Consider the following 23345-nt stretch of genomic DNA (forward strand, 5'->3'; position numbering starts at 1 on the left):
TTCCCTCGTGGTGATCTTGGGCACCCTGGCGAAATAGGCTTTCGCCCGCTCCTTTCATAGAAGTTATTTTATCAGCGTGTTCCAAACTTAGACCACCTTCCGGATTTCCACCCAATTCCTTAATTTTAGGCAATTTGTCATTTTTCTCTTCAGGACCCGTCATGCTATTAGTTTCCAAGTTAAGATCTGCAAGCGATCCCGCTTTGTTCAGACAGCATTTCAAACTCTGCCTTTTCACACCACACTCTGGAATAACAATAGCGTGTGGGGCCCCTTTACCTTCCAACTCAACCTGTAATTGATTCACAGGCTTTGTGGTACCAAGCCATTGTCTCTGTAGCCTGGTTGCTGCTTCTGATATCAGTCCAGCCTTTAAATTTTCTTCATTCAATTTGGGAACTACACATTCCCCTTTTCCTTGAGCTCCGTGACTAGGTTCAACACCACGTGCATCCCCATCTTGGACACACTCAAACGGGACATTGGCCTCTTCCAGGCTTTCAACACCCGTACCTTTTTCAAATTCTAACGTCCCCCGATCCTTCCAGTTACTCTCTAGGCAGCCCCCCGTTGGGGAAGGCGCAACCCTGCGAGCTGAAACAACCTCCTCGGCCATTTCAGCTGACTTCTCCACAGCAAGGATACCCTTCTCCTCTAAGACTGCCCTCATTTCACTCTCGGGACCATCGAGAACACCTTTAGAACTCTCAACTTCTCCAAACAATTCTGCCAAACCAGACAGATCAACCACGTCCAACTCTGGACGTTTTAACAGCTTCATCCGTTTCTCATCTTTATTTCCTACCTCTAGGACCTTTCTCTTCACTAAGGGGAGGGCTATCTCCTCGCCCTTACCCCCTTTTACTTTACTACCTTCTGTTTTACCACCCTCTGAACCCTCGTGGTATAGGGTCGGTAAAAACATCTTGGCCAAGTCACTACTGGCGCGATTTAAACTGCTCTGGTTCTCAGCTGCTTTTCTCGACAGGCCACGAGTGACCGCGCATGCGCGATAGCTCGGGGACTCCATGGGCGGGGCCTCAACTATCAGGGCGGTTCCCATCTTCCCACCCGCGAGGTCATTACCCAAAAGGAGGTCCACGCCCTCCCCCGGTAACTCTGGCAGGACTCCTAGTTCCACAGGTCCCGACACCAACTCGCAATCGAGAAGGACCCTATGCAAAGGCACGACCTCGGTCCGGTTCCCGATACCTCTCAGGGCTACCTCCCCCGTGCGAGGGCCGAATTTTAACACATTACGGCTAATTAACGATAGTTCCGCCCCCGTGTCTCTCCAAATTCGTACGGGGATGGGGGGGGTCCCCTTCCCTCAAAGACACGGTTCCTTCGGAACTAAATGTCTCCCACCCCTCCGGTACTCCATCTACCTGGGGCTCTCTTGTCCATTTCCTGATTACCACTGCACGCCCGATAGGGATCGCTGCTCTCTCCCTCTCTGGCTCCTTTCTCGGAGCAAAGCAGTTTGATGCAATATAACCCACCTTCCCACAATTAAAGCAGGTTAAACCAGAGGGTCTCCAGGTTTCCTGTCTGTTATCCTCACTTTTGCTGCTAGCTCCCAGCGGGATCTCCGCCTCAGCCGGCGGGCTTTCCCTACCATTCCGACGGTCTCTCGGGTAACTTTTTGGCGAGGAAAACTTTGTCTTGTGGGTTAGGGCATATTCATCTGCGACCCTAGCCATCTCTGAGATGGACTGATTCGTCCTCTCATTTAAATACATTCGGATCTCTTCCGGAATGCAACCTTTAAATTCCACAATCAAAATTAACTCCCTGAGACGCCCATAGTTCTCGGCCACCTTGTCAGCGGTGCACCAACGGTCCAAGAGCACACCCTTCTCATGGGCTAGCTTGGTATATGTTTGATTCCACCCTTTCCTTAAATTTCGGAACCTCTGTCTATACGCCTCAGGTACTAACTCGTAACCTCGGAGAATGGCCTCCTTTACTTGATCATAATTCCCGTCCCTTTCTGGGGGCAGCGCGGCATATACCCGCTGTGCTTTCCCTCGTAACACACTTTGTAACAACGCCACCCACTGCTCTCTGGGCCACTTTTGATTCCTTGCCACCTTCTCAAAAATCAAGAAATAACTATCAACATCCGTCTCCTCGAACGGGGGGACCAACCTCAACGCCCGACTAACATCAAACCCTTCCTCTCTCTCTTCCCCTTGAGCTCTTCGCTCCTGCTTTTGCCTGTTCAGCTCCAATTCATGGCTCCTTTGTTTCTCTTTCTCTTCTGCTTCTAGCTGCTTTAGCTGGAGCTCACGATCCCGTTCTATCTCTAATTCCTTTAGTTTGAACACATGCTCTCTTTCCGCAGCCTTTTCCCTTTCAGCTCTCTCTGCATCCTTTTCCCTCGCAGCTCTCTCTGCAGCCTTTTCCCTCGCAGCTCTCTCTGCAGCCTTTTCCCTCGCAGCTCTCTCTGCAGCCTTCTCAGCTGCTTCTACTTCAAGCTGCTTTACTTTAAGCTCATGGTCCAGCCTTGCTTTCTCCAACTCTGCCTGATCTGTCCCACTCGCTAATCTCTTTTCGGGGATATTTTCCAAATCCTCAGCTGCAAACACCTTCTTCCCAACGTAATGCTGTTGTATGACCCTTTGCACTTCCTGCTTTTTCATTGCTGGCTTCACCGCTGTGAGGTCTAACGCCTGCGCCAAATTTACCAAGTCTGATTTTGTAGTCTTCCCTAGCGCCTCTACCGTCGGGTTTCTCATAAATTCACCCACATCCATCTTTGCTGGTTTTCCGTCTGGCTACCTGCGTAACCAGATTTAAGTTTGGACTTACAGCCCGATTCACTGACCCTCCCGTTTGGTTTCAAATCCCGGGACGAGAACCCCACTTGTTACGTAACCCCGTAACCAGGTAACTTACCAGCAAAGATAGATGGATCAGCTGAGTCGGATGCTACTATTTTCAAACGTTTTATTCGAAAAGGGCACAAACGTATGGTTAATACAAAACATTCAGATCATATACATCGTCAAACTCAATCTAAAACACCGGTGTAACCATAATCAATCAGAAATAAGCTCTACAGTTGTCTAGGGGTTAATACAGAGTCCAATTGAAATATAAAGAGTCACTCAGAAGTTTGCAGGCTTTTCCCTTTTGGGAACCGCTGGGGTTTTCACGTTGTAGAGAGAAAGAGATGATTTGGAAAAGATAAACACTTGCCCGTCGTCTTGGCAGAGCAAATCCTTGGAATCAGGGGAGCAGACTTCCCCGTTGTTAGCTAAAAGCAGTCTTTCGTTGGTTCTAGCCACAGATTCAAAAGTTGGAATCTAACGCACGTGGCTTCCTTCAGAATGGCTTCCCGCTCCCACGGGAATCGATATCGTGCTTCCTTCGTCTCCTGGGTGCGTCTGAGGGTTCCCCCCCCCCCCTCAGACCCTCCTTTATACTTCTTCATGGGATCGCAGGTGTCAATCAGGTTGCAGGTGATGCGATCTCTCTCTCAACCAGCCCACTTTGCCCGAGGGCTTTTCACGTGGTCTCCATGAGACAATAGTCAAGGTCACCTTTATTCTGCTTCTTGGGAGAACGTGGTCTCTCTCTCTCTCTCCCATTTCCCTGGGTCTATTCAGCACGTCCCTTCCTCTTTTGGGGTCAGCTGACCCCCCTCTTGACTCGGGTTCTTGAGATTCTCACAAAGGAGGGGGCCGATGGCATAACAGTGGCAAGACTTTTCTGGCTGTGACTGCCCATTTCAGGCCTACAGCATAGTGCAAACAAGCAACGTAGAAAAATAGAGGTAGGAGTAGATCTTTGCCCCTATTCCTACTTGTCCACCAATTTTCTGTCCATATCAGTAATATTACCCCTAATCTCCTGTATTTAAATTCACTAATCTCTTTTATCAAATAATTTCTGAAAATTCAGATATATTACACCACTGGCTCTCCCTTTCTATTAATAGAAGGTGACAGCAATGTATTAACAGAAAAGAGCAATGGTTAAAATGTAAGTTAACTTTAATTGCAAAGTCCTAAAGTCACAGTTTATCTCTGTAGATAAGCTAGGAGCATGCCGCTGGATAATAGGAAAAGGGTCTGTGCACTACAGATTTGTTATGCAGTGGTTGAGATCTAGAACTCACTGCTAGAGGAGTCATATAATCCAATACAATCACGATGCTTAAGAGATACTTATGCAGGCACTTGAATAGGCAAAGCATAGAACAGTACTGACTAAATGGGATTATAGTAAGTGGGCAAAAAGATCAGCATGATTGTAATGGAATGAAGTGACTTTTACTGTGTTGTATAAGCCTATGGCACTCTTGGCTGTGCAAATGCCAAATGGCAATGAAATGGGATTTATATAGCTTTTTTGTCTTATATTATGCAACATTCTTATTGCAAGTAGATGTGTTAAAGAAATCTATTAACATTTCTTGTATTTAATCAACAAGTACCAGCTTAAGTGTATATTCAAGATGGAAGCTGCTCTGATTGAGTTTACCTGGTTCTACATGAATGATTTCTGAAATATGTTTTGATCAGGAGCCCACCTTCAACTCATATGCCCTTTAGTCCTTACAAAAATGCATATATTTAGTCCTTACCATTAAGCAGTTCTGAAACTCTAATTCTAATTCTAAATTGGAGGCAATGCAAAATGACCCCTATCAGACTAACTATTAAGTATCTGGTTTTTCCCCTTCCTTTGACTTCATTGTGAGCTAAATGGATAACTAATCTGATATTTTAAAATCTTAGTCCGAATGGTGGAATTTTCTCCTTCTTTAACTCTTAAAACCCATCATTGTGACAGCCTATTATATTACCTCGTATGAGGTTATTTTTTGCCTGATTATGTCCCAGAATGTACATTGGGAATTAATTAAAGGTAATAAGTTCTCTACCCCAAGTGTTGTGTGAATTCAATGGAAATGTTTTGGATGTATCAAATCTGTAATTTGTAGCTACCTTAGTTGAATACAAGCAGCTTACAAAAACTAAGCATATGAAGAATTTTGACCTGAAACTCGACTGTCCATTTCCTTTTATTAATGCTAGCTGACCCACTAAGTTCCACTAGCTTCTTGTGTGTTGCTCCAGATTCCAGCATCTCTTTTATGAACATTATTAGAATATTACATGATTTTTGCCTTCCAAATGTCGTGATTGGTTAGTGTCCGATTTGATTGCTACAGGTCTCCTTGGTACTAACGAGTGAAGTGCACAGTGTTCGTGCCGGAAGACAATTACCTGCAAAGCTCATGACACTTGTCCAACAGCATTTTGACCTTGCCTCCACCACTATTACTAACATCCCTATGAAGGTGGGTCTAATACTTTAAATATGTTTTATTTTAAGTAGATCACAGCATCTAACTGTTTTTATTTATTTTCGGTTTGTGAAAATTTAACATTTTTCAAAGTAATTTTCGAATTATTTTCTCTCCACATCATATTTCTGTTTGCTAGCCCACATTCAATGTCAGTGAACAGGTTAGTAAATTTGATTCAAAATAGAACATTAGATCATGACACTGATCAAAAGGTTATATTGCATGCAACAAGTAATGGTGTGCAATATAATCATCTTTTTGTTGTTCTTGTAGAAACATTACTGTAAGACCCTGTGTATGAAACTGTCACTAAAACTGTTCCCTTACATCTGTATTGTTCTTTCCATTTTGTGTTTTTATGTATCTGCCCTGTATAGTATTTGTGTGGCATGCAATGATAATGCACCTTCTGCAATTTGTTTATTGTTGGTTGCCTTCCATATGCTGTTTAAAAGGAATTGCTTAAAAGCCATGTTTCAAAATAATTAAAACATACTAGACGAGAGATTTCACACTGGATTAACTTCTGCATAGTTTTGTGCAAACAATAAGATGGTCAGTGTGTTAGCATAGTTCTGAGTTAATGTGGAGGGGTCTTACTAGGTCAAGTAGTCTAAATTCTCCTACATATTTTTATGTAGTGTCAATTTTCCTGATTGAAGTAACTGGTTTTTAAGGTGTTAATGGGAAACTGAAAACAAAATTTTGTCACTATTGTTTTGTCATTAAAATATAGCGTTACTGAAAATATAAGACAATACTTAACATTAAAGTATTAAGATAAATAGTTATTGTAAATTGATAGTTTTTGAGTACATAATCAAAGTGTCAAATTTGCAAATAATATTAAATGATAAGGGAGCCGAAGAGCTGCAGAAGGATGATGGCATAATTTGCAAGTGTACAAAGTTATGGTAGAGGAAATGCAGACCAGATAAGTATAAAGAATCTTCACACTTACATGATTGATACTGAAGTAATTGTGAGAGAAGTACATGAGACCCAAGGCTGACAGCAGATAGTAGAATGGGCTGTGCCTTTGATTTATACAGTGTATAAAATTACTAATAAAGCTCTGCTATCCTGCCAGATCAGCAGTTTTGTTGGAACATTATATATCATGCTGATAAGAATACATAATGAGCACTGTGTACAATTTTAGTCACTGATAGTGCAAGTCTTTATGTATGGTGCAGAGAAATTCTAAGGCAAATTCCGAGTGCCAGGTAAGTTGGTTGGTTCTTGACTATTAAAGGAATTTGACTTCAGAACTTACAATACAATTTAAAAAATAAGTTTGTTTTGAATGCCTAGACACCTAGATATTAATTATTAGTTAACATTCAAACAAGAAGCTATTAAATTGTATAAAATCTCTGCAACTGGATCCTTTAAGGATGGAAATTGCTCTCTTTGCCTGGCCTGTATGTAACACTAGTCTCATTTATATATGTATAACTCTCAGATCACTCAGTTATATCGAACCTTTTGCTGCCAGGGAATGCAGCAGTTCAGTAATGTGTCTTCTTAGCATTTTTGTTCAAGGAAGCTGGAAAAGACATCAGCTTTACCAGGCAGCTTGGTGGGTTAATTAGGACCACTATTGAAATTGGCCATGATCTAAACATGAATACATGTAGGTAAAACTTCAACTCAGAACTGATGTCGGGGATTATGTATGGAAAGTGACAATATGCAGAACATCCTTTTGACTAAAGCAAAGGAGACATGATTTCTGGATGCATTTAAAAGAGATTTCCTTAATGAGCGATTTCTAGATTGCTAGAGAATATTGAGCTAGATGGGTTAAAATGGGCTTCTCCAATATCTCTTAGATGCCTGCGCCAATATAAAACTATAGTAAAAGAGATTGAGATCCATTTTAAGAGGAACAAAATTAGATGATTAATCTTTTTTCTGTAAGTAGAAATGTCAAATGCTAGAGGATATGCACTTATGGTGAGAGGAGAAAAAAAAATTAAAATTGATATAAAACATGGAAACCACAAAGCTATGCCAAAGATGTCCTTACTATAGAAATTACCTAGGGTCAGTCATAGCCCTCTGATTTTTCTGAGCTCCATGTACCTGTCCCAGGAGTCTCTTAAAAGACCCTATTGTATCCGCCTCCACCACCATCACTGGCAGCCCATTCCATGCACTCACCACTCTGCATAAAAAACAAATACCCCTGATATCTCCTCTGTACCTACTTCCAAGCACCTTAAAACTGTGCTCTCTTGTGTTAGCCATATTATGCAGGGCAATTTTTTTTTACCTAGTGGTAGATGCCTGGAATGGGCTGTGGTGGAAGCAGATAAATTGTGGTGTTTAAGAAGAGTTTAGAATATGCAGGAAATGGAGGGATATGGATCATGTGTGGGCAGTAGAGAGTTAGTTGAGTCTGACATCATGTTTGGCACAAACATCATGAACAAAAGGCCTGTTACTGGTCTATGAAAATTAGTTTTATACCCTAATTAGCTATATTGCCACTTACACAAAAGCTAGATCAGACCTATTGATGTGTTGCAGGGCTGGTAGACTGGGGAAATTAGAATTTCATTGTTTTTGATGATCTATTATATTCAAATATTAGATGGTTAGTGATCTTGGTGTTATAGGTGAGGAATGTATGATCTATACCAACTTATGTTCAGAAAAGAACAAAAAATGTAACCACTTGGACCTAATGGAATTAGATTGTTCTAAATGTATTCACCACAATGAACTGCAATTCACCAGGCAGTGGCAATTCCTCTGAACTCAGTTCTATAATAGTTACATTTTAAGATGAGCACAGAACACGTTTTTAAAACTTTTTTGATCTTAAAAGCAAAATTTTTAACAAGGTCAAAAGTGGACCATATCAATTGCCTAGAGGATGTTAAATAGTAATTCTACTACCCTGCTGAGCACATGGGTGTATACATATGGTAATACTTGTTCACTGACTGCAAACAAATCCATATTGAATTTACATGTTACATGTCTTTTATTTAAAGGAAGAACAACATGCAAATACTTCTGCAAATTATGATGTAGAACTTCTCCATCAAAAAGACGCTCATACTGAACTGCTAAGAAGTGGTAAGTCATGGTATTCACAGTTTAGCTAGAATCTGGCATAAAGTTTGTGTCCATTCTTCAGATTCTAAAAGCAACTTCCAGACAGTTTTCTACTAATGCTAGACTGAGTTCCTGCTCTCTTCTGTTTGTCTTTTTATTTCCAACCTTCATAAACTTGAATTCATCCACAATTGTTGTCACTATTCTAAATTTGGTTTTAAAATGTTTCTCCTTGCTCCGTGGGAGTATCTGGTTGCAGGTGAACACTACCATTTTGAAGCACTTTTCTTTTAGTTTGACAGTTCAGCCTTATAACAAGCTGCTCAAGGTAGAGTAAGCCAATTCTCATGTCCAGGGCAAAAGCAAAATACTGCAGACGGAGGAAATCTGAATAAAAAAGGGGAAAACACTAGGAAATCTGCAGATGTTGGAAATTCAAATAACACACACAAAATGCTGGTGGAACACAGCAGGCCAGGCAGCATCTATAGGGAGAAGTACTGTCGACGTTTCGGGCTGAGCAGGCCAGGCAGCATCTATAGGGAGAAGCACTGTCGACGTTTTGGGCTGAGTCCTGACGAAGGGTCTCGGCCCGAAACGTCGACAGTACTTCTCCCTATAGATGCTGCCTGGCCTGCTGTGTTCCACCAGCATTTTGTGTGTGTTGTTTAAAAAAGGAGAATCTTGGAATTAGTTGTCGAATCAGGCAGCCCCTATGGAATGAAAAATATACTCAGCATTTTCTCTTGATGAATTGACCCAATAAAAACAGTGTTGGTCAGACTGAACTTAGAGTATTGTGAGCAGATTTAGGCTCCTTATTCAAGAAAGGATGTGCTGGCCAGAGGAGGTTCACAAGAGTGATCCCGGGAATGAGAGCGTTAGCTTGTGAGGAGCTTTTGGTGACTATGGGCCTGGAGTTTGGAATAATAAGAGGGGGTCTCATTGAAACCTACCAAGTGTTGAAGAGCCCAGATAGAGTGGACATGGAGAGGATGTGGAGTCTAGTGTGGGAGTCTAGGAGCATATAAACACATCCCTTTAGAACAGAGATGAGGAAGAATTTCTCGAGCTAGAGGGTGGTGAACCTGGGGAATTCATTGCCACAGACAACTAAGAGGAGACTACTCATCTGCTCTATCACCTCCCAGCTTCTCACTTCACCCACCTTCCCCCTCACCTGGTTCCCTATCACCTACCAGGCTGGTACTAACTAATTAGGACTGGTAGGTACTAACTGGTACCTACTAATTAGGAGGTCAAGTCATTGCGTATATTTAAAACAGAGGTTGATAGGTTCTTGATTAGTAAGGGTTTCAAAAGTTATGGGGAGAAGGCAGGAGAAAGGAGTTGAGGGAGATATTAAATCAGCCATGATGGAATGGCAGAATGGGCTGAATGGCCTAATTCTGCTCCTACAGTATGTCTTATGGTCTTAGTTTGTAACTGTTCCCATCCATCTAACTTTCTCCAAGGCTGGAAAATATAATGCCCTGTGGTATGTGAATAAATTTAACACTTAGAATGACCACCTCCCAAGAATGAACTAATAACACTCAAAATGTTGGAGGAATTCAGCAGGTCAGGCAGCACCTATGGAGGAAAATAAAGCAGTTGATGTTTTGGGCCAAGAACCTTCTTCAGGACTGAAAGGGAAGAGGGTAGAAGCCTAAATAGGAAGTGGGAGGAGGGAAAGGTAAACAGCCTGGTAGGTGATAGGGAAACCAGGTGAGGGTGAAGTGAGAAGCTGGGAGGTGATAGAGGAGATTAGTAGGCCAGGCAGCATCTTTTGAGGGGAATATATAATCAATGTTATACATAATAAACATCTGATACAATGGGGTCAGGTTCAGATAGGAAGAAGAAAAAGATCAGGCTCAAAAAAGTCCTTACAAGTCTTGAATCATGTCCTTCAGCTTTCTTGCTTATTAGAGAATTGTGTACACTTTGCTGAATTATTAATACATCGAGGTTTTTCTGTTTGTATCAGGAATATCGTTTATCTGGGTGCAACAAATCGAGAGAAATGGAATGAAAGACAGTGCAAACATACTCATTTGTAAATACAGTATCAAGTGCAAAATAAAACGTGTAAAAATTGAAAAATTTGATCTTTGTTACTAAAGATGCTATGATCTTGGCCAACGGTCATACTATTACAATATATTAACTAGTATTACTGATTTTAAAGTGATTCAAATTCATTTGAATTCTTGGAGACACAAGAGACAGCAAGTGCTAGATTCTGGAGCAATACACAAGACACTGCAGCAACTAAGCTGGTCAGTCCGCATCAATGGAGGGCAAGTTGACAGTCAATGTTCCAGTCACCTGGACTCACCTGAATGAAGGCGGTCAACCTGAAATGTGGACTATCTCATTTCACTCCATAGGTGCTGCCTGACCCACTGAGTTCTTCCAAAATCTTCTGTGTTGCTCTGTTGAATCCACCATTTGTTCCAAATATCCTTCTCCTTTCACCACTTCATACAAGAACGTACTTAAAGCAGGAGTTGGCCTTTGGAACCCTCGTGTCTCCTCCACTGTATAATAAGATCGCAGCTGATTATTTCTTCTTGTCCTGCCTTAATTACACATTTGTGACTGGGTAGCCACTGTAAGTTGTAAAAAAACATTAATGAAAAATAGATGAAGTAGTGGGCCTTATCCCCTCACTCCTACTCTTCCAATCATTATGATCATGAATGATCCTTCGTGTAACCATCAGAATTCTGCACTCAGTCAATAGACTTTCGTTCTGTTTATATCAATAAATCTCACCAATTAAAGCCAGTCATTCAATTTATCTTTCAGTGATTTGTGTACAAGGCCACTATCAGCATTCAGTCTCTCACCATTTCTAAAATACTCTTGTATTCTTTTTACACTTTCCTGTATATTTCATCCTCATTGAGCCATTTAGCCTTCTATATATCCCTAAAGGCAATCTCCACCCTTCATGAAAGACTGACTATTACACCTGTATATTACTCTCTAGTCCCTTGTGCTTTAATTTTATTTTTATACCTTTTTGAATGATACCTTCTCAAAACCATTTCAGAAATCTGTGTATACATGTTCCAGTTGTTCACACTTTTCCCTCCCCTTCCCCCTGTTGAAAAGGATGCAAACAGTAAAGTTTGAGCTGTAATTGGATGGGGAATAAATAATGGCTGTAAGTGATAGAGGGTCTTCTCATTTGAGCGTAAGATATTCTCATGAAGCTTGGTGGGGTAGATGTTGATATTTTCACTAGAGGGAGAATCACAAACAAGGGAACATAACTACAAAATAAAGTATGACTATTTAAAATTGAGGTGTATGAAATTTCTTTTCTTAGAGGGTATTGAGTCTCTGGAGTTCTCAACCCTGAGAGTGGTGAAGACTGGATGATTAGATACAGTGCCTATAAAAAGTATTCAACCCCCTTGGAAGTTTCCATGTTTTATTGCTTTACAGCATAGAATCACAGTGGATTTAATTTGGCTGTTTTGACACTGATCAACAGAAAAAGACACTCTGTGTCAAAGTGAAAACAGATCTTTACAAAATGATTTAAGTTAATTACGAGTATACAACACCAAATAATTGATTACATAAGTATTCACCCCTTCAAGTCAGTATTTAGTAGATGTACCTTTAGCAGCAATTACAGCCTTGAGTCTGTGTGGATAGGTCTCTATCAGCTTTGCACATCTGGATGCTACAGTTTTTCCCTATTCTTTAGAAAACTGCTCAAGCTCTGTCCGATTACTTGGGGACTGTGAGTGAACAGCCCTTTTCAAGTCCAGCTACAAATTCTCAATTGAATTGAGGTCTGGACTCTCACTTGGCCACTCCAGGATATTAATGTTGTTTTTAAGTCATTCCTGTGTAGTCTTGGCTTTATGCTTGGGGGTCATTTTCTTTTAGGAAAGCAGATCTTCTCCCATGTTGCAGTTCTCTTGCAGACTGCATCAGGTTTTCCTCCAGGATTTCCCTGTATTTTGCTGCATTTATTTTACCCTCAACAGCATGATGCAGTCGCCACCATGCTTCATGGTAGGGATGGTGTGTCTTTGATAATGTACAGTGTTCAGCTTACGTCAAACATAGCATTTAGTCTGATAGCCAAAAAACTCAACTTTGTTGTTTCAGCAGACCATAGAACCTTCTTCCTGCTTACTTCAGAGTCTCCCATGTGCCTTCTGCCAAACTCTAGCTGAGATTTCACGTGAATTATTTTTTTCAACATTGGCTTTCTCTTTGCACTCTCCCATAAAGCTGTGACCGGTGAAGCACCCGGGCAACAGTTCCTGCATGAGCAGTCTCTCCCTTCTCAGCCACTGAAGCTTGTAACTTCTCCAGAGTTGTAATAGGTCTCTCAGTGGCCTCCCTCACTAGTCCCCTTCTTGCACGGTCACTCATTTTTTGGGGATGGCCTGCTCTAGGCAGATTTACAACTGTGCCATATTCTTTCCATTTCTTGATGATTGACTTAACTGTACTCCAAGGGATATTTAGTGACTTGGAAATGTTCTTGTATCCATCTCCTGACTTGTGCTTTTCAATAATCTTTTCACAGAGATGCTTGGAAAGTTCTTTTGTCTTCATGGTGTAGTTTTGCTAGGACATTGACTCACCAGCAGTTGGACCTTCCAGATACTCTTTTTTTTTAAAACTACAATCTATTGAATCACCTTGACTGCACACAGGTCTCTAAGAAAAGATCTCAATTTAACTAATTATGTGACTTCTAAAACCAATTGGCAGCACCAGTGATGACTTAGTGTGTCATATTGGGGGGGGGGAGGGGAAGAGGGTGGAATACTTATGCAATCAATTTTTGTGTTTTATATTTCAGTTAATTTAGATCATTTTGTAGAGATCTATTTTCACTTTAACACAAAAGAGGCTTTTTATGTTGATCCGTGTCAAAAAAGCCAAATGAAATCCACTGTAATTCAATGTTGTAAAACAATAAAACATGAAGCATTCCAAGGGAGTAATACTTTTTATAGACATTGTATATCTAAGGTGGAAATATTTGAAAGATTGAGGAACCCAGAGTTATGGAGAGCTGTTATAGAAGAGAAGTTGGGGTTAGTGTAGATCTGTTACAATCATATTGAATGGCCGAACAGGCTTGAAAGGCCTGTTAGTCTGATTCCACTCCTGTTGTGTTCTTGTTGGGACAAAGCAAGATTGGCAAATGGTGCTTGATGCTAAACGGGAGTACAGATGTGGAATCTTATGTGAGCCAAAAGCTTAGAGCCATTATTAACTATGTTTGTTGGTTCGCAGGAGGATATTGGAGATCCTTGAGTGATGTCCAGATGATTATTTTGTAGTTCCCTGACTGATTGATTCCTCGACGAATGATCTGATTTCCTTTTGCATTTCTTTATGTGGGATATTCTTTCCACATCTTTTTCTGATCAGAGGTCACATGCCCCTGACCAGAAACTAGAAGAACCCAACATTCAGCATCTGAAAACTGTACTGAGCACACCGTTCTGCTAATTAAATCTAAGATAAGGGTCTTTGAGGTCACTGGCTAGTCGTCTGATGAATACAGGCAGTGACTCAAGAACCGATTTATATCAGATATTTTGTGGTAGCAAAATTAAGGTAAAGAAAGAGCAGCCAAAGAATGTCATGGACAACAGAGCCAAAACACAGCTTTGAGATCTATGTATGCTATCTACAAAGAACATCAAAACTCTCACCTTGTTTGATAGAGAGAAATCTTTGTGGTAAAACAGTCAGTAGTAGTTGATCATTGGAGTGTAAAATTGCTTTGATCCCTGTAATGGTTTCATAACAATTTGTCTTTAATGCTGCCAGTATTTTTTTGCTGGGTTGATGGGACATGTATATCATCCTTCTTGCGCATGCCTATTCCTTTTTCAATTGTAGAAAGCCGGAGTGATGCTCATCTTGCAATCCCCTGGTATTAAGTCTGGCTTGCCTGAGTGCTGAAAAATTAGCATTGATCTTTTGATGAAAGCTGGGCCTTGCATTATGAAAATTAGCACCTTTTACGTCCTATGGTTATGTAATTAGAAGATTTTATACAGAAATAAGTTCAATGGAATTTGTACAGTGGATTCTGAAAATCATAATTTTTTTTGAAAGGAAAAGGACCAGTAACCAGTCCTGTCATTAACAACTTAAAGTGCTTAAGTTTATATTTCTATTAATACTAATATTTTGTTTTTATTTGCAGAAGGGAAGAACATGACACCAATATCGTGTACGTCAAATTTTATTATCTTTGAATTATGACTTACTGTATGATTTTAAATTCTGGTTGCATAAGCATTGGATACCCACCTTTTATGGCAGCACTCTCATCTAGACAAGCTGGATAGGGCTGCTAGAAAATGTTAAAACTGAGAAAAAGATTCTGTGACATGGTGTGAAAAGAGAAGGGGGTTGTCATAGAGATCAATTTTTTTTCATTATTCCCAGAGCCAAAGCAGGTTACCTGATTTTTTTATTTTACCGGCTTCTATTGAATTTGGTGTGAAGTACTTTTGTTTTAATTTCTCTTAAGTTGGGGCATGGTGTTGAACAGTGTTCATGTGTTAAGAAATGGTACCTAGTAAGTTTATCCATTTAAAAAATATAACTTATATTCAAATTTAATTGAATATGCACTTGTATAGTTAAATTTTAAAAACCAGTTAGGCAAAATATTTGACTGATATTGTGGAAAGTTATTTCAGGGATTGTCATCTTATAAAATTGAAATATCTGACTTTGACATGACAAACTCCTTTCATAACTTGGCACATGAATAACAGAAATTCTTTGTTCGTGTGAAAATATTATTATCACATGTTTAAGTTGAATTTGGTGTTCCAGTGTCTGACTGAAACAATTGGAGCATAAGTTTGGATTTCTGTTGCTTGAATTCCTCTTCATGTTAGAAAAAATCTTAATATCACTTCTTACATTTATAGGTGACCACATCAAAGGAAAGAAAGGTAACTGGTAGTGTAACATAGTGTTTCATTTAACACACTTAGATTTTTATTTAACAGGATTAGAATTTCTTCCAAAGAGGATATTGAAGTCTAGTTTGACATCAGATTTATATGAATGCTATTTATCAGTGCTGGTGCATCAATGAAATTGCACGTGAATCAAAATCTATGTTAAAATAAGCCTTAAATAATCGTTATTGTTTTAATTTTTCTTGGTTACCTTGTTTTACAAGAGATAACAAAGGCATGGAGGAAGTGCAGCAGAATTTTGAGTGACGATATCAAGAATGAGGGCCTCCTCATCAAGAGATGATGATCTTTTAAACAATTGGCTTTAAGGCCCAAGAAGGAATTTAATAGATGTCTGCAAAACAAGATGATATTGAAATAAACAAAATCAGGAGTAAATAACTGGAAGGAATATTAATAAATTAAATCAGGAATAAATCTATTTAATTTGGTTAGTTCAGTATTAACTAGAAGACATTAAAAGAAACGGAGAGTAGAAATGGTTTCTTTATGCAGCAGGTTGTTAAGATGTTGAGTTGCATTTCTAGTACCACATTCATCACATTGTGTAGTGTAAGTGGGGTAGGGAAAAAAAGAAAATGAAAAGAGTTTGTGGAAAGGGTAGCAGAATGGGTTTAAATAGGTAACCCTTTCAGAAAAGAAACATCTACATGACGATGCTTGACTGTTAAATGAATCTGCCACCACTGGAATGGTCATTTAATTTTGGTTGTCTACAGGATGAATTCAAGTTTATTGCTATGGGCATAACTAGCCATTTGTAACAGAGCACAGTATGTTACAAACATGACAAGCATAAATTGCACAAGTTTAAATGAAGATAAATTACCCATGTTTTAGACTGTTGTATTCTATAAAGGTTTGTAGTTGGATGCTCAGCTAATACTTGGGCTAAATTGTGTTAGAAATGCAAAAGACTGTTGCTTACTATTTGCTTGCTAATGATAGAAAGGAATTGTTAGTACTTCTCTCACTCCCGAAGTTGTGGCTAGGTTTGATCAACTCTTCTCAGGCTCTTTAGATGGAGTGCCAAGTATTAATATGGGATGAAAATCTAGGTATGTTCCCTTCAACCATTCCTCCTGGTCCTTAAGCATAGGAGTGTTGATTGGACTCAAATCCAAGTCTGTGGAATATATTTACCATTCTCTGGATTGAAGCTATTGTTATAATACACCAAGCCATGCCTGAAATCTGGTTCGACTGTATTAAAATATTTAATTTGGTTTGTATTGAATTTTAATGAAAATAATCTGTGCAAATAATGAACTTCAAGTTTTTAGGATCTGCTTTTTCCTACTTTTTGATACTTCATCTCTTCTGGAGCATTAAGATGGAGTTTTAATTTGCTCTAAATCTTTTGACATTTCCTTGTTCATACAATTTTTTTTCTATTTGGTTTTATATTGCAGTTGATCCACATCTGTCTAATAGCAATAGAGATGGCAGCGTCAAAGAAACTGTGACGTTAAAGTGGTGCACTCCACGAACCAATAACATTGGTAGGTATGAAATTTATACTAGCTGGAAAAAGTATTATCTTGTGGCGACCCACTTTCTGCGCAGGCAAACCGGCTCACAAATAGCGCGCAGGGGGAGACTTTGGTAATGCACCTCTGATGTCATTTCCGCCCGGAGAGGGCGGGCGCTAGGGATTAAATGCCAGCGCCGCGAAGTTTGAATAAACTAGTCTCCAAACGACTTACCGACTGCGTGTCGTTATTTCAGTGCTGTGTGTAGCACATCGTTACATTGGTGACCCCGACGGTCCAAATGGGATTTGGACCAAAGATGACCGACTCTTCATCTGTTCACGCAGTTTCGCTAAAACTGCCGACTTTCTGGACTCTGCGACCATGCATGTGGTTTAGCCAAGCAGAAGCCCAGTTCCAGATTCAGCAGATATCTTATGATTCCACGTGTTACTACCACGTGGTGAGCGCCCTTGACCAGGAGACGGCCGCCCAGGTTGCGGATTTCATACAGTACCCCCGGAAGAAGGCAAATATGAAGCATTCAAAGCGCTGCTCATTGGGATCTTTGGCCTCTCATGGCGTGAGCGAGGTGCCCGCCTGCTTCACCTGGACAGTTTGGGAGACAGACTGCCGTCAGCATTGATGAACGAGATGCTGTCCCTGGCTGACGGACACAAGCCCTGCCTCATGTTCGAACAAGCGTTCCTAGAGCAACTGCCCGAGGACATACATCTGCTGCTGGCCAACGCAGATTTCAGTGACCCCCCCGGAAGGTGGCGGCCTGGGCAGATGTGCTGTGGAAAGCCAAGAGGGAGAGCGTAGTGTCCGTCGGTCAGATTACCAGGCCACGCGCCCAACAGCAGACCAGACTGGGCCTGGCAGGGGGGCGCACACAACCCAGAGGCAGGAGTGAGGAGGCCAGTGAACAGTGGTGTTTCTACCACCAGCGGTGGGGCACAAAAGCCCGCCGTTGTCGCCCGCCCTGCAAAGGCCAGGGCCAGCTGCCTTGACTATGGCGGCTGGCCACCAGGACAGCCTCTTGTATGTCTGGGACAAAAAGTCGGGACGCCGCTTCTTGGTCGACACCGGAGCGGAGATCAGCGTCTTGCCCCCGACGGGGTACGACACTCGCAACAGGAAGCCAGGACCCACCCTGAGGGCCGCAAACGGCAGCACGATACGGACCTACGGCACCCGCACAGTGCAGCTGCAGTTCGGCGCCAGCTGGTTCACGTGGGACTTCACACTGGCCGCGGTGGCCCAACCACTCCTGGGGGCGGACTTCTTGCGAGCTCACAGCCTGCTGGTCGACTTGCAAGGGAAAAGACTGGTACATGCCGAGACTTTCCAGACGTTCTCCCTGGGTGAAGCCAAGTTGCCAGCCCCACACCTGGACTCCATCACGCTGTCGGACAACAAATTCACCAGAATCCTGGCAGACTTTCCATTGATTCTGGCACCGCAGTTCACGGCAGCCATGCCCAGACACGGGGTACAGCACCACATTCCAACCCAGGGTCCATCCCTCCACGCCCACGCACGAAGGCTCCCCCCGGAAAAGCTCCGCCTGGCAAAGGAGGAGTTCAAGAGGATGGAGGAATTGGGGATCGTACGGAGGTCCGACAGCCCATGGGCCTCCCCCCGCACATGGTGCCCAAAGCAGCCGGGGGTTGGAGACCATGCGGCGACTACCGCAGACTGAACAAGGCTACCACTCCAGACCGCTACCCCGTGCCGCACATACAGGACTTTGCAGCAAACCTGCTCGGGGCAAGAATCTTTTCCAAAGTAGACCTCGTCCGGGGATACCATCAAATCCCGGTGCACCCTGAAGACATCCCCAAAACAGCACTCATCACCCCATTCGGCCTGTTCGAGTTCCTCCGAATGCCGTTCGGCCTGAAGAATGCCGCGCAGACGTTCCAGCGGCTAATGGATGCGGTGGGACGCGACCTGGACTTTGCGTTCATCTATTTGGATGACATCCTTATAGCCAGCAGTAGTCGCCAGGAGCATCTGTCCCACCTCCGCCAGCTCTACTCCCGCCTGAGTGATTTCGGCCTTACGATCAACCCGGCCAAATGCCAGTTTGGTCTCGATACCATCGACTTCCTGGGCCACAGGATTACCAAAGACAGGGCAACACCTCTGCCTGCCAAGGTAGACACGATCCGCCACTTTGCCCGGCCCAACACAGTCAAGGCCTGCAAGAGTTCGTTGGTATGGTGAACTTCTACCACCGTTTCCTCTCGTCAGCAGCTCGTATCATTCGCCCTTTGTACACCCTGATGTCGGGTAAAGGCAAGGACATTACTTGGGACGAGGAGGCCACGGCCGCTTTCGTTAAAGCCAAGGAAGCCTTGGCAGATGCTGCGATGCTGGTGCACCCCAGAACTAACAGTGTCCCGAGGAGCGCAGTACCTCCTAACTATGGTAGACCGGTTCACGAGGTGGCCAGAGGCGGTCCCGCTCACCGACACATCTGCCGATTCCTGCGCCTGAGCACTGATAGCAACCTGGGTAGCACGCATCGGGGTACCGGCCCACATTACCTCTGACAGAGGCACCCAGTTCACCTCCAGCCTGTGGTTGGCTGTGGCCAGCCTGTTGGGAACGCAGCTGTACCACACTACTGCCTACCACCCACAGTCGAACGGACTGGTGGAACGCTTCCACCGTCACTTGAAGTCGGCTCTCATGGCCCGCCTGAGAGGACCTAACTGGGTGGACGAGCTTCCCTGGGTCCTGCTTGGAATTCGCACAGCGCCCAAAGAGGATCTGCACGCCTCGTCGGCCGAGTTGGTGTACGGTGCGCCCCTGGCCATCCTGGGAGAGTTCATACCAGCCCCAAGGGGGCAAGAGGAAGAACCCGCAGCAGTCCTGGACAAGCTACGCGAAAGGCTCGGCAACCTGGCCCCCGTACCAACTTCACAGCACGGACGGACCCCGACCCATATACCCAAAGACCTGCAGAACTGTAAGTTTGTGTTTGTACGAAGGGGAGACTTTGGTAATGCACCTCTGACATCATTTCTGCCCGGAGAGGGCGGGCGCTAGGGATTAAATGCCAACGCCACGAAGTCTGAATAAACTAGTCTCGAAACAACTTACCGACTGCGTGTCGTTATTTCAGCGCTGTGTGTAGCACATCGCTACAATCTAACATTTTATCAGAAAAATATTTCAAAGCATTTACTTTGTCTTTTTTTTTAAGATTCCAGGCCATTTATTGTCATTCTTCAGTACATAGATGTAAAGGAGAATTAAATGATTGTTGCTGCAGATCTGGTGAATGCATAAAAGATCACGATAAGCATAAAGAACACTTTAAAAAAACACAATAAATATAAATATAAAAGCAACCCTACAAAAATACATGTACAAGCAACTGTTGTATACATAGATTGATTGTATGTGCATAAAGTGACACTATGTGATGTGTAAAGGCGAGGAAGAGCTAATCTATGCTTCCCATACTTTAACCAGATTGCGAACCGACTTCTGCCTCACGTGAGAGAAGATGAAACAATGTGTGGGAATATCTAATTTCATGACATTTGTTGTTTAACTTCTGTATCTCAAGTCTCTGGTTTGCATGGAACACAGCTGCATGGTGATTTTGCTAAAATCATGGAGTATGTAGTGCAGAATAGTTCTTTCAGCCCATTGTGGCCAGGCCATCCAAGTTGCTACCTGAGATAATGAGCAAATGCAAAGGTGGAATGTTTGGAGTGTTTATCATTTCAGTTTAATGTCTCTGTGGTATTGGTAGTGCAAGTTAAACTTTCAGAATAAAGATAAAACTTACTAACATAATATTTCTCCCCCAAATCTCTCTATACATCCCCTCTGGCTTCAGCAGATGTTCAGGGGAGACTAGTCTGAGTTAATATCCTCCTGAGCATAATGCCTGTGGGGGCCTTGCTATAGATTTCTCAATTTTCATTTGTGCAATGCATTCATTGGGAGAAGAGACAGTAGTTTGGGCAGGAAGAACAATTAGTGATATGTGTGGCTGCAATGAGTTCTCAGTTCTGTGCTTTTGGCTACCATAGTTGGAAGCTAATAGCATCACAGTACCTTGATGCCAAGGTGAAGAGCACCTTGAAACAGATTAGTGAAGAGTTATTAATAGGTATTTAGAGATGGAATGAGGAAAAGTTTAAAAACTGCACCTCAGTTTATTGATTCATACCTCAATGTGCTGTGGGTTGCAGTAAGGTCCCTAGCAAAATACTGGAAAACCTAATGCTGTATTAAGAAAAGGCTTAGAGGTCAGCAGCAAATGTCTGATTCTCAGTAACTGAATCCAGTACAGAGAATAGTTTTGTTACTATAGTTGTAATTCTTTTAAATCTGATAGTGTATCTCTCTAAACAGTTTTCTTATCAGTTTGTCATATAAGAACATTAGAAATAGGAACAAGAATAGCTGCAAGGCCTGTCCACTCTGCCGTTCAAGAAGATCATGGCTGATCAAGTTTTGAACTCGGGTATACTTTTATGCCTAATTTCCCCACATCCTTTGACTTCTCTGTTCAAATATCTGCTTATTTTCAGTTTTAATTCAATTATCTTAACCTTAACAGCTTTCACAGCTCTTTCAGAAGAAATTCCTCCTTATCTGTATCTTGATAGGGTAACTCCTTACTCTGAAGCTGCTTCCTAGTTCTGGGTTCTTCCTTGAGGGGAAGTAACCTCTGACTTTGTTGAGCATTGGGAAGGTAGTTTTCCAAGAGTGTAATTCAGCTATATTGTCCTTGAATAAGGAGATCAAATATGATCACCCAAAACTCTGTACAAATATAGCAACACTAACTTGCTTCTGTGCAATAAAGGCAAATATTCCATCAGCTGTACTAACTGCTTCCTGTATCTGTATGGCAATTTTCTGTTTGTGCAGGAGAACACTCAAATCCATGAGCACATTAACATTTAAGTCTCTCTCCATTTCAATACTTCTCCATTTTTCTGATTGAAGTTGATAATCTTACCTTTCCCTATATTCTTTTCCAACTTCCAAAGTTTGCCTCTTGTTCACATACCACTTGTTTAACATGTCTGTATTGGTTATCAGGTAATTTCAATCCTCTTCATAGCTTGCATATCCAAGTATATTTCTGTCAGTTAATCAATCCTCTATCCATGGTAATACACTTGGTCACTTTATTAGATACACGTACACCTCGTTAATGAAAATATCTAATCAACCAATCAAGTGGTAGCAACTCAATGTATAAATGCATGCCTTTATGGTCAAGAGTTTCAAATATCAGAATGGAAAAGAGGTGTGACTGACCGTGGAATGATTGTTGGTGCCAGATGGGGGGATTTGAATATCTCCGAATCTGCCGATTTCTTGGAGTTTTCACGCACATGAGTCTCTTAGAGTTCACAGAGAATGGTGCAAAAACAAAAAAAAAAATCCAGTGAGTAGCAGTTCTGTGGACAAAACAGCCTTCTTAATGAGAGAAGTCAGAGGAAACATAGAAAACCTACAGCACAGTACAGGCCCTTCGGCCTACAAAGTTGTGCTGAACATGTCCCTACCTTAGAAATTACTAGGCTTACCTGTAGCCCTCTATTTTACTAAGCTCCATGTACCTATCTGAAAGTCTCTTAAAAGACCCTATCGTATCCGCCTCCACCACCACTGCCACCATTGTCATCACTTTGTACACCTCTATTAGGTCACCTGTCATTCTCCATTGCTCCAAGGAGAAAAGGCCGAGTTCACTCAACCTATTCTCATAAGGCATGCTCCCCAACCCAGGCAACATCCTTGTAAATCTCCTCTGCACCCTTTCTATAGCTTCCACATCCTTCATGTAGTGAGGCGTCCAGAACTGAGCACAGTACTCCAAGTGGGGTCTGACCAGGGTCCTATATATCTGCAACATTGCCTCTCAGTTGCTAAATTCAATTCCACGATTGATGAAGGTCAATACACTGTATGCCTTCTTAACTACAAAGTCAACCTGCGCAGCTGCTTGAAGCGTCTGATGGACTCGGACCCCAAGATCCCTCTGATCCTCCACACTGCCAAGAGTCTTACCATTTATACTATATTCTGCCATCATATTTGGCCTACCAAAATGAACCACCTCACTTTTCTGGGTTGAACTCCATCTGCCACTTCTCAGCCCAGGTTTGCATCCTATCAATGTCCCGCTGTAACCTCTGTCAGCCCTCCACACTATCCATAACCCTCCAACCTTTGTGTCATCAGCAAACTTACTAACCCATCCCTCCACTTCCTCATCCAGGTCATTTATAAAAATCACGAAGAGTAAGGGTCCCAGAACCGATCCCTGAGGCACCCCACTGGTGACTGAGCTCCATGCAGAATATGACCCATCTACAAGGTGATAGCAGCTTAAATAACCAAGCGTTACAACAGTGGTATACAGAAGAGCATCTTTGAATGCCCTACACATTGGACCTTGGAAGTAGCTAAGCTACAGTAAGAGAAGACACA

General features: G+C 42.2%; 1 protein-coding gene across 3 annotated transcripts in view; it reads left to right on the forward strand.

Moving 5' to 3' along the window:
• The window catches only part of ints13 (integrator complex subunit 13), an 89634-nt gene that overhangs the window by 22789 nt on the left and 43500 nt on the right, over window positions 1-23345 (forward strand). For 2 of the 3 annotated variants that reach the window (XM_073066044.1, XM_073066047.1), the window contains 5 exons: window positions 5186-5314; window positions 8329-8413; window positions 14601-14627; window positions 15340-15363; window positions 16806-16895. In XM_073066044.1, the coding sequence (XP_072922145.1) occupies window positions 5186-5314; window positions 8329-8413; window positions 14601-14627; window positions 15340-15363; window positions 16806-16895 (355 nt within the window). The remainder of the gene's footprint in view (window positions 1-5185; window positions 5315-8328; window positions 8414-14600; window positions 14628-15339; window positions 15364-16805; window positions 16896-23345) is intronic. The other variant, XM_073066046.1, reaches the window with a different exon arrangement.

The sequence above is a fragment of the Hemitrygon akajei genome, chromosome 14 (assembly GCF_048418815.1).
Source record: "Hemitrygon akajei chromosome 14, sHemAka1.3, whole genome shotgun sequence".
Lineage (NCBI taxonomy): Eukaryota > Metazoa > Chordata > Chondrichthyes > Myliobatiformes > Dasyatidae > Hemitrygon > Hemitrygon akajei.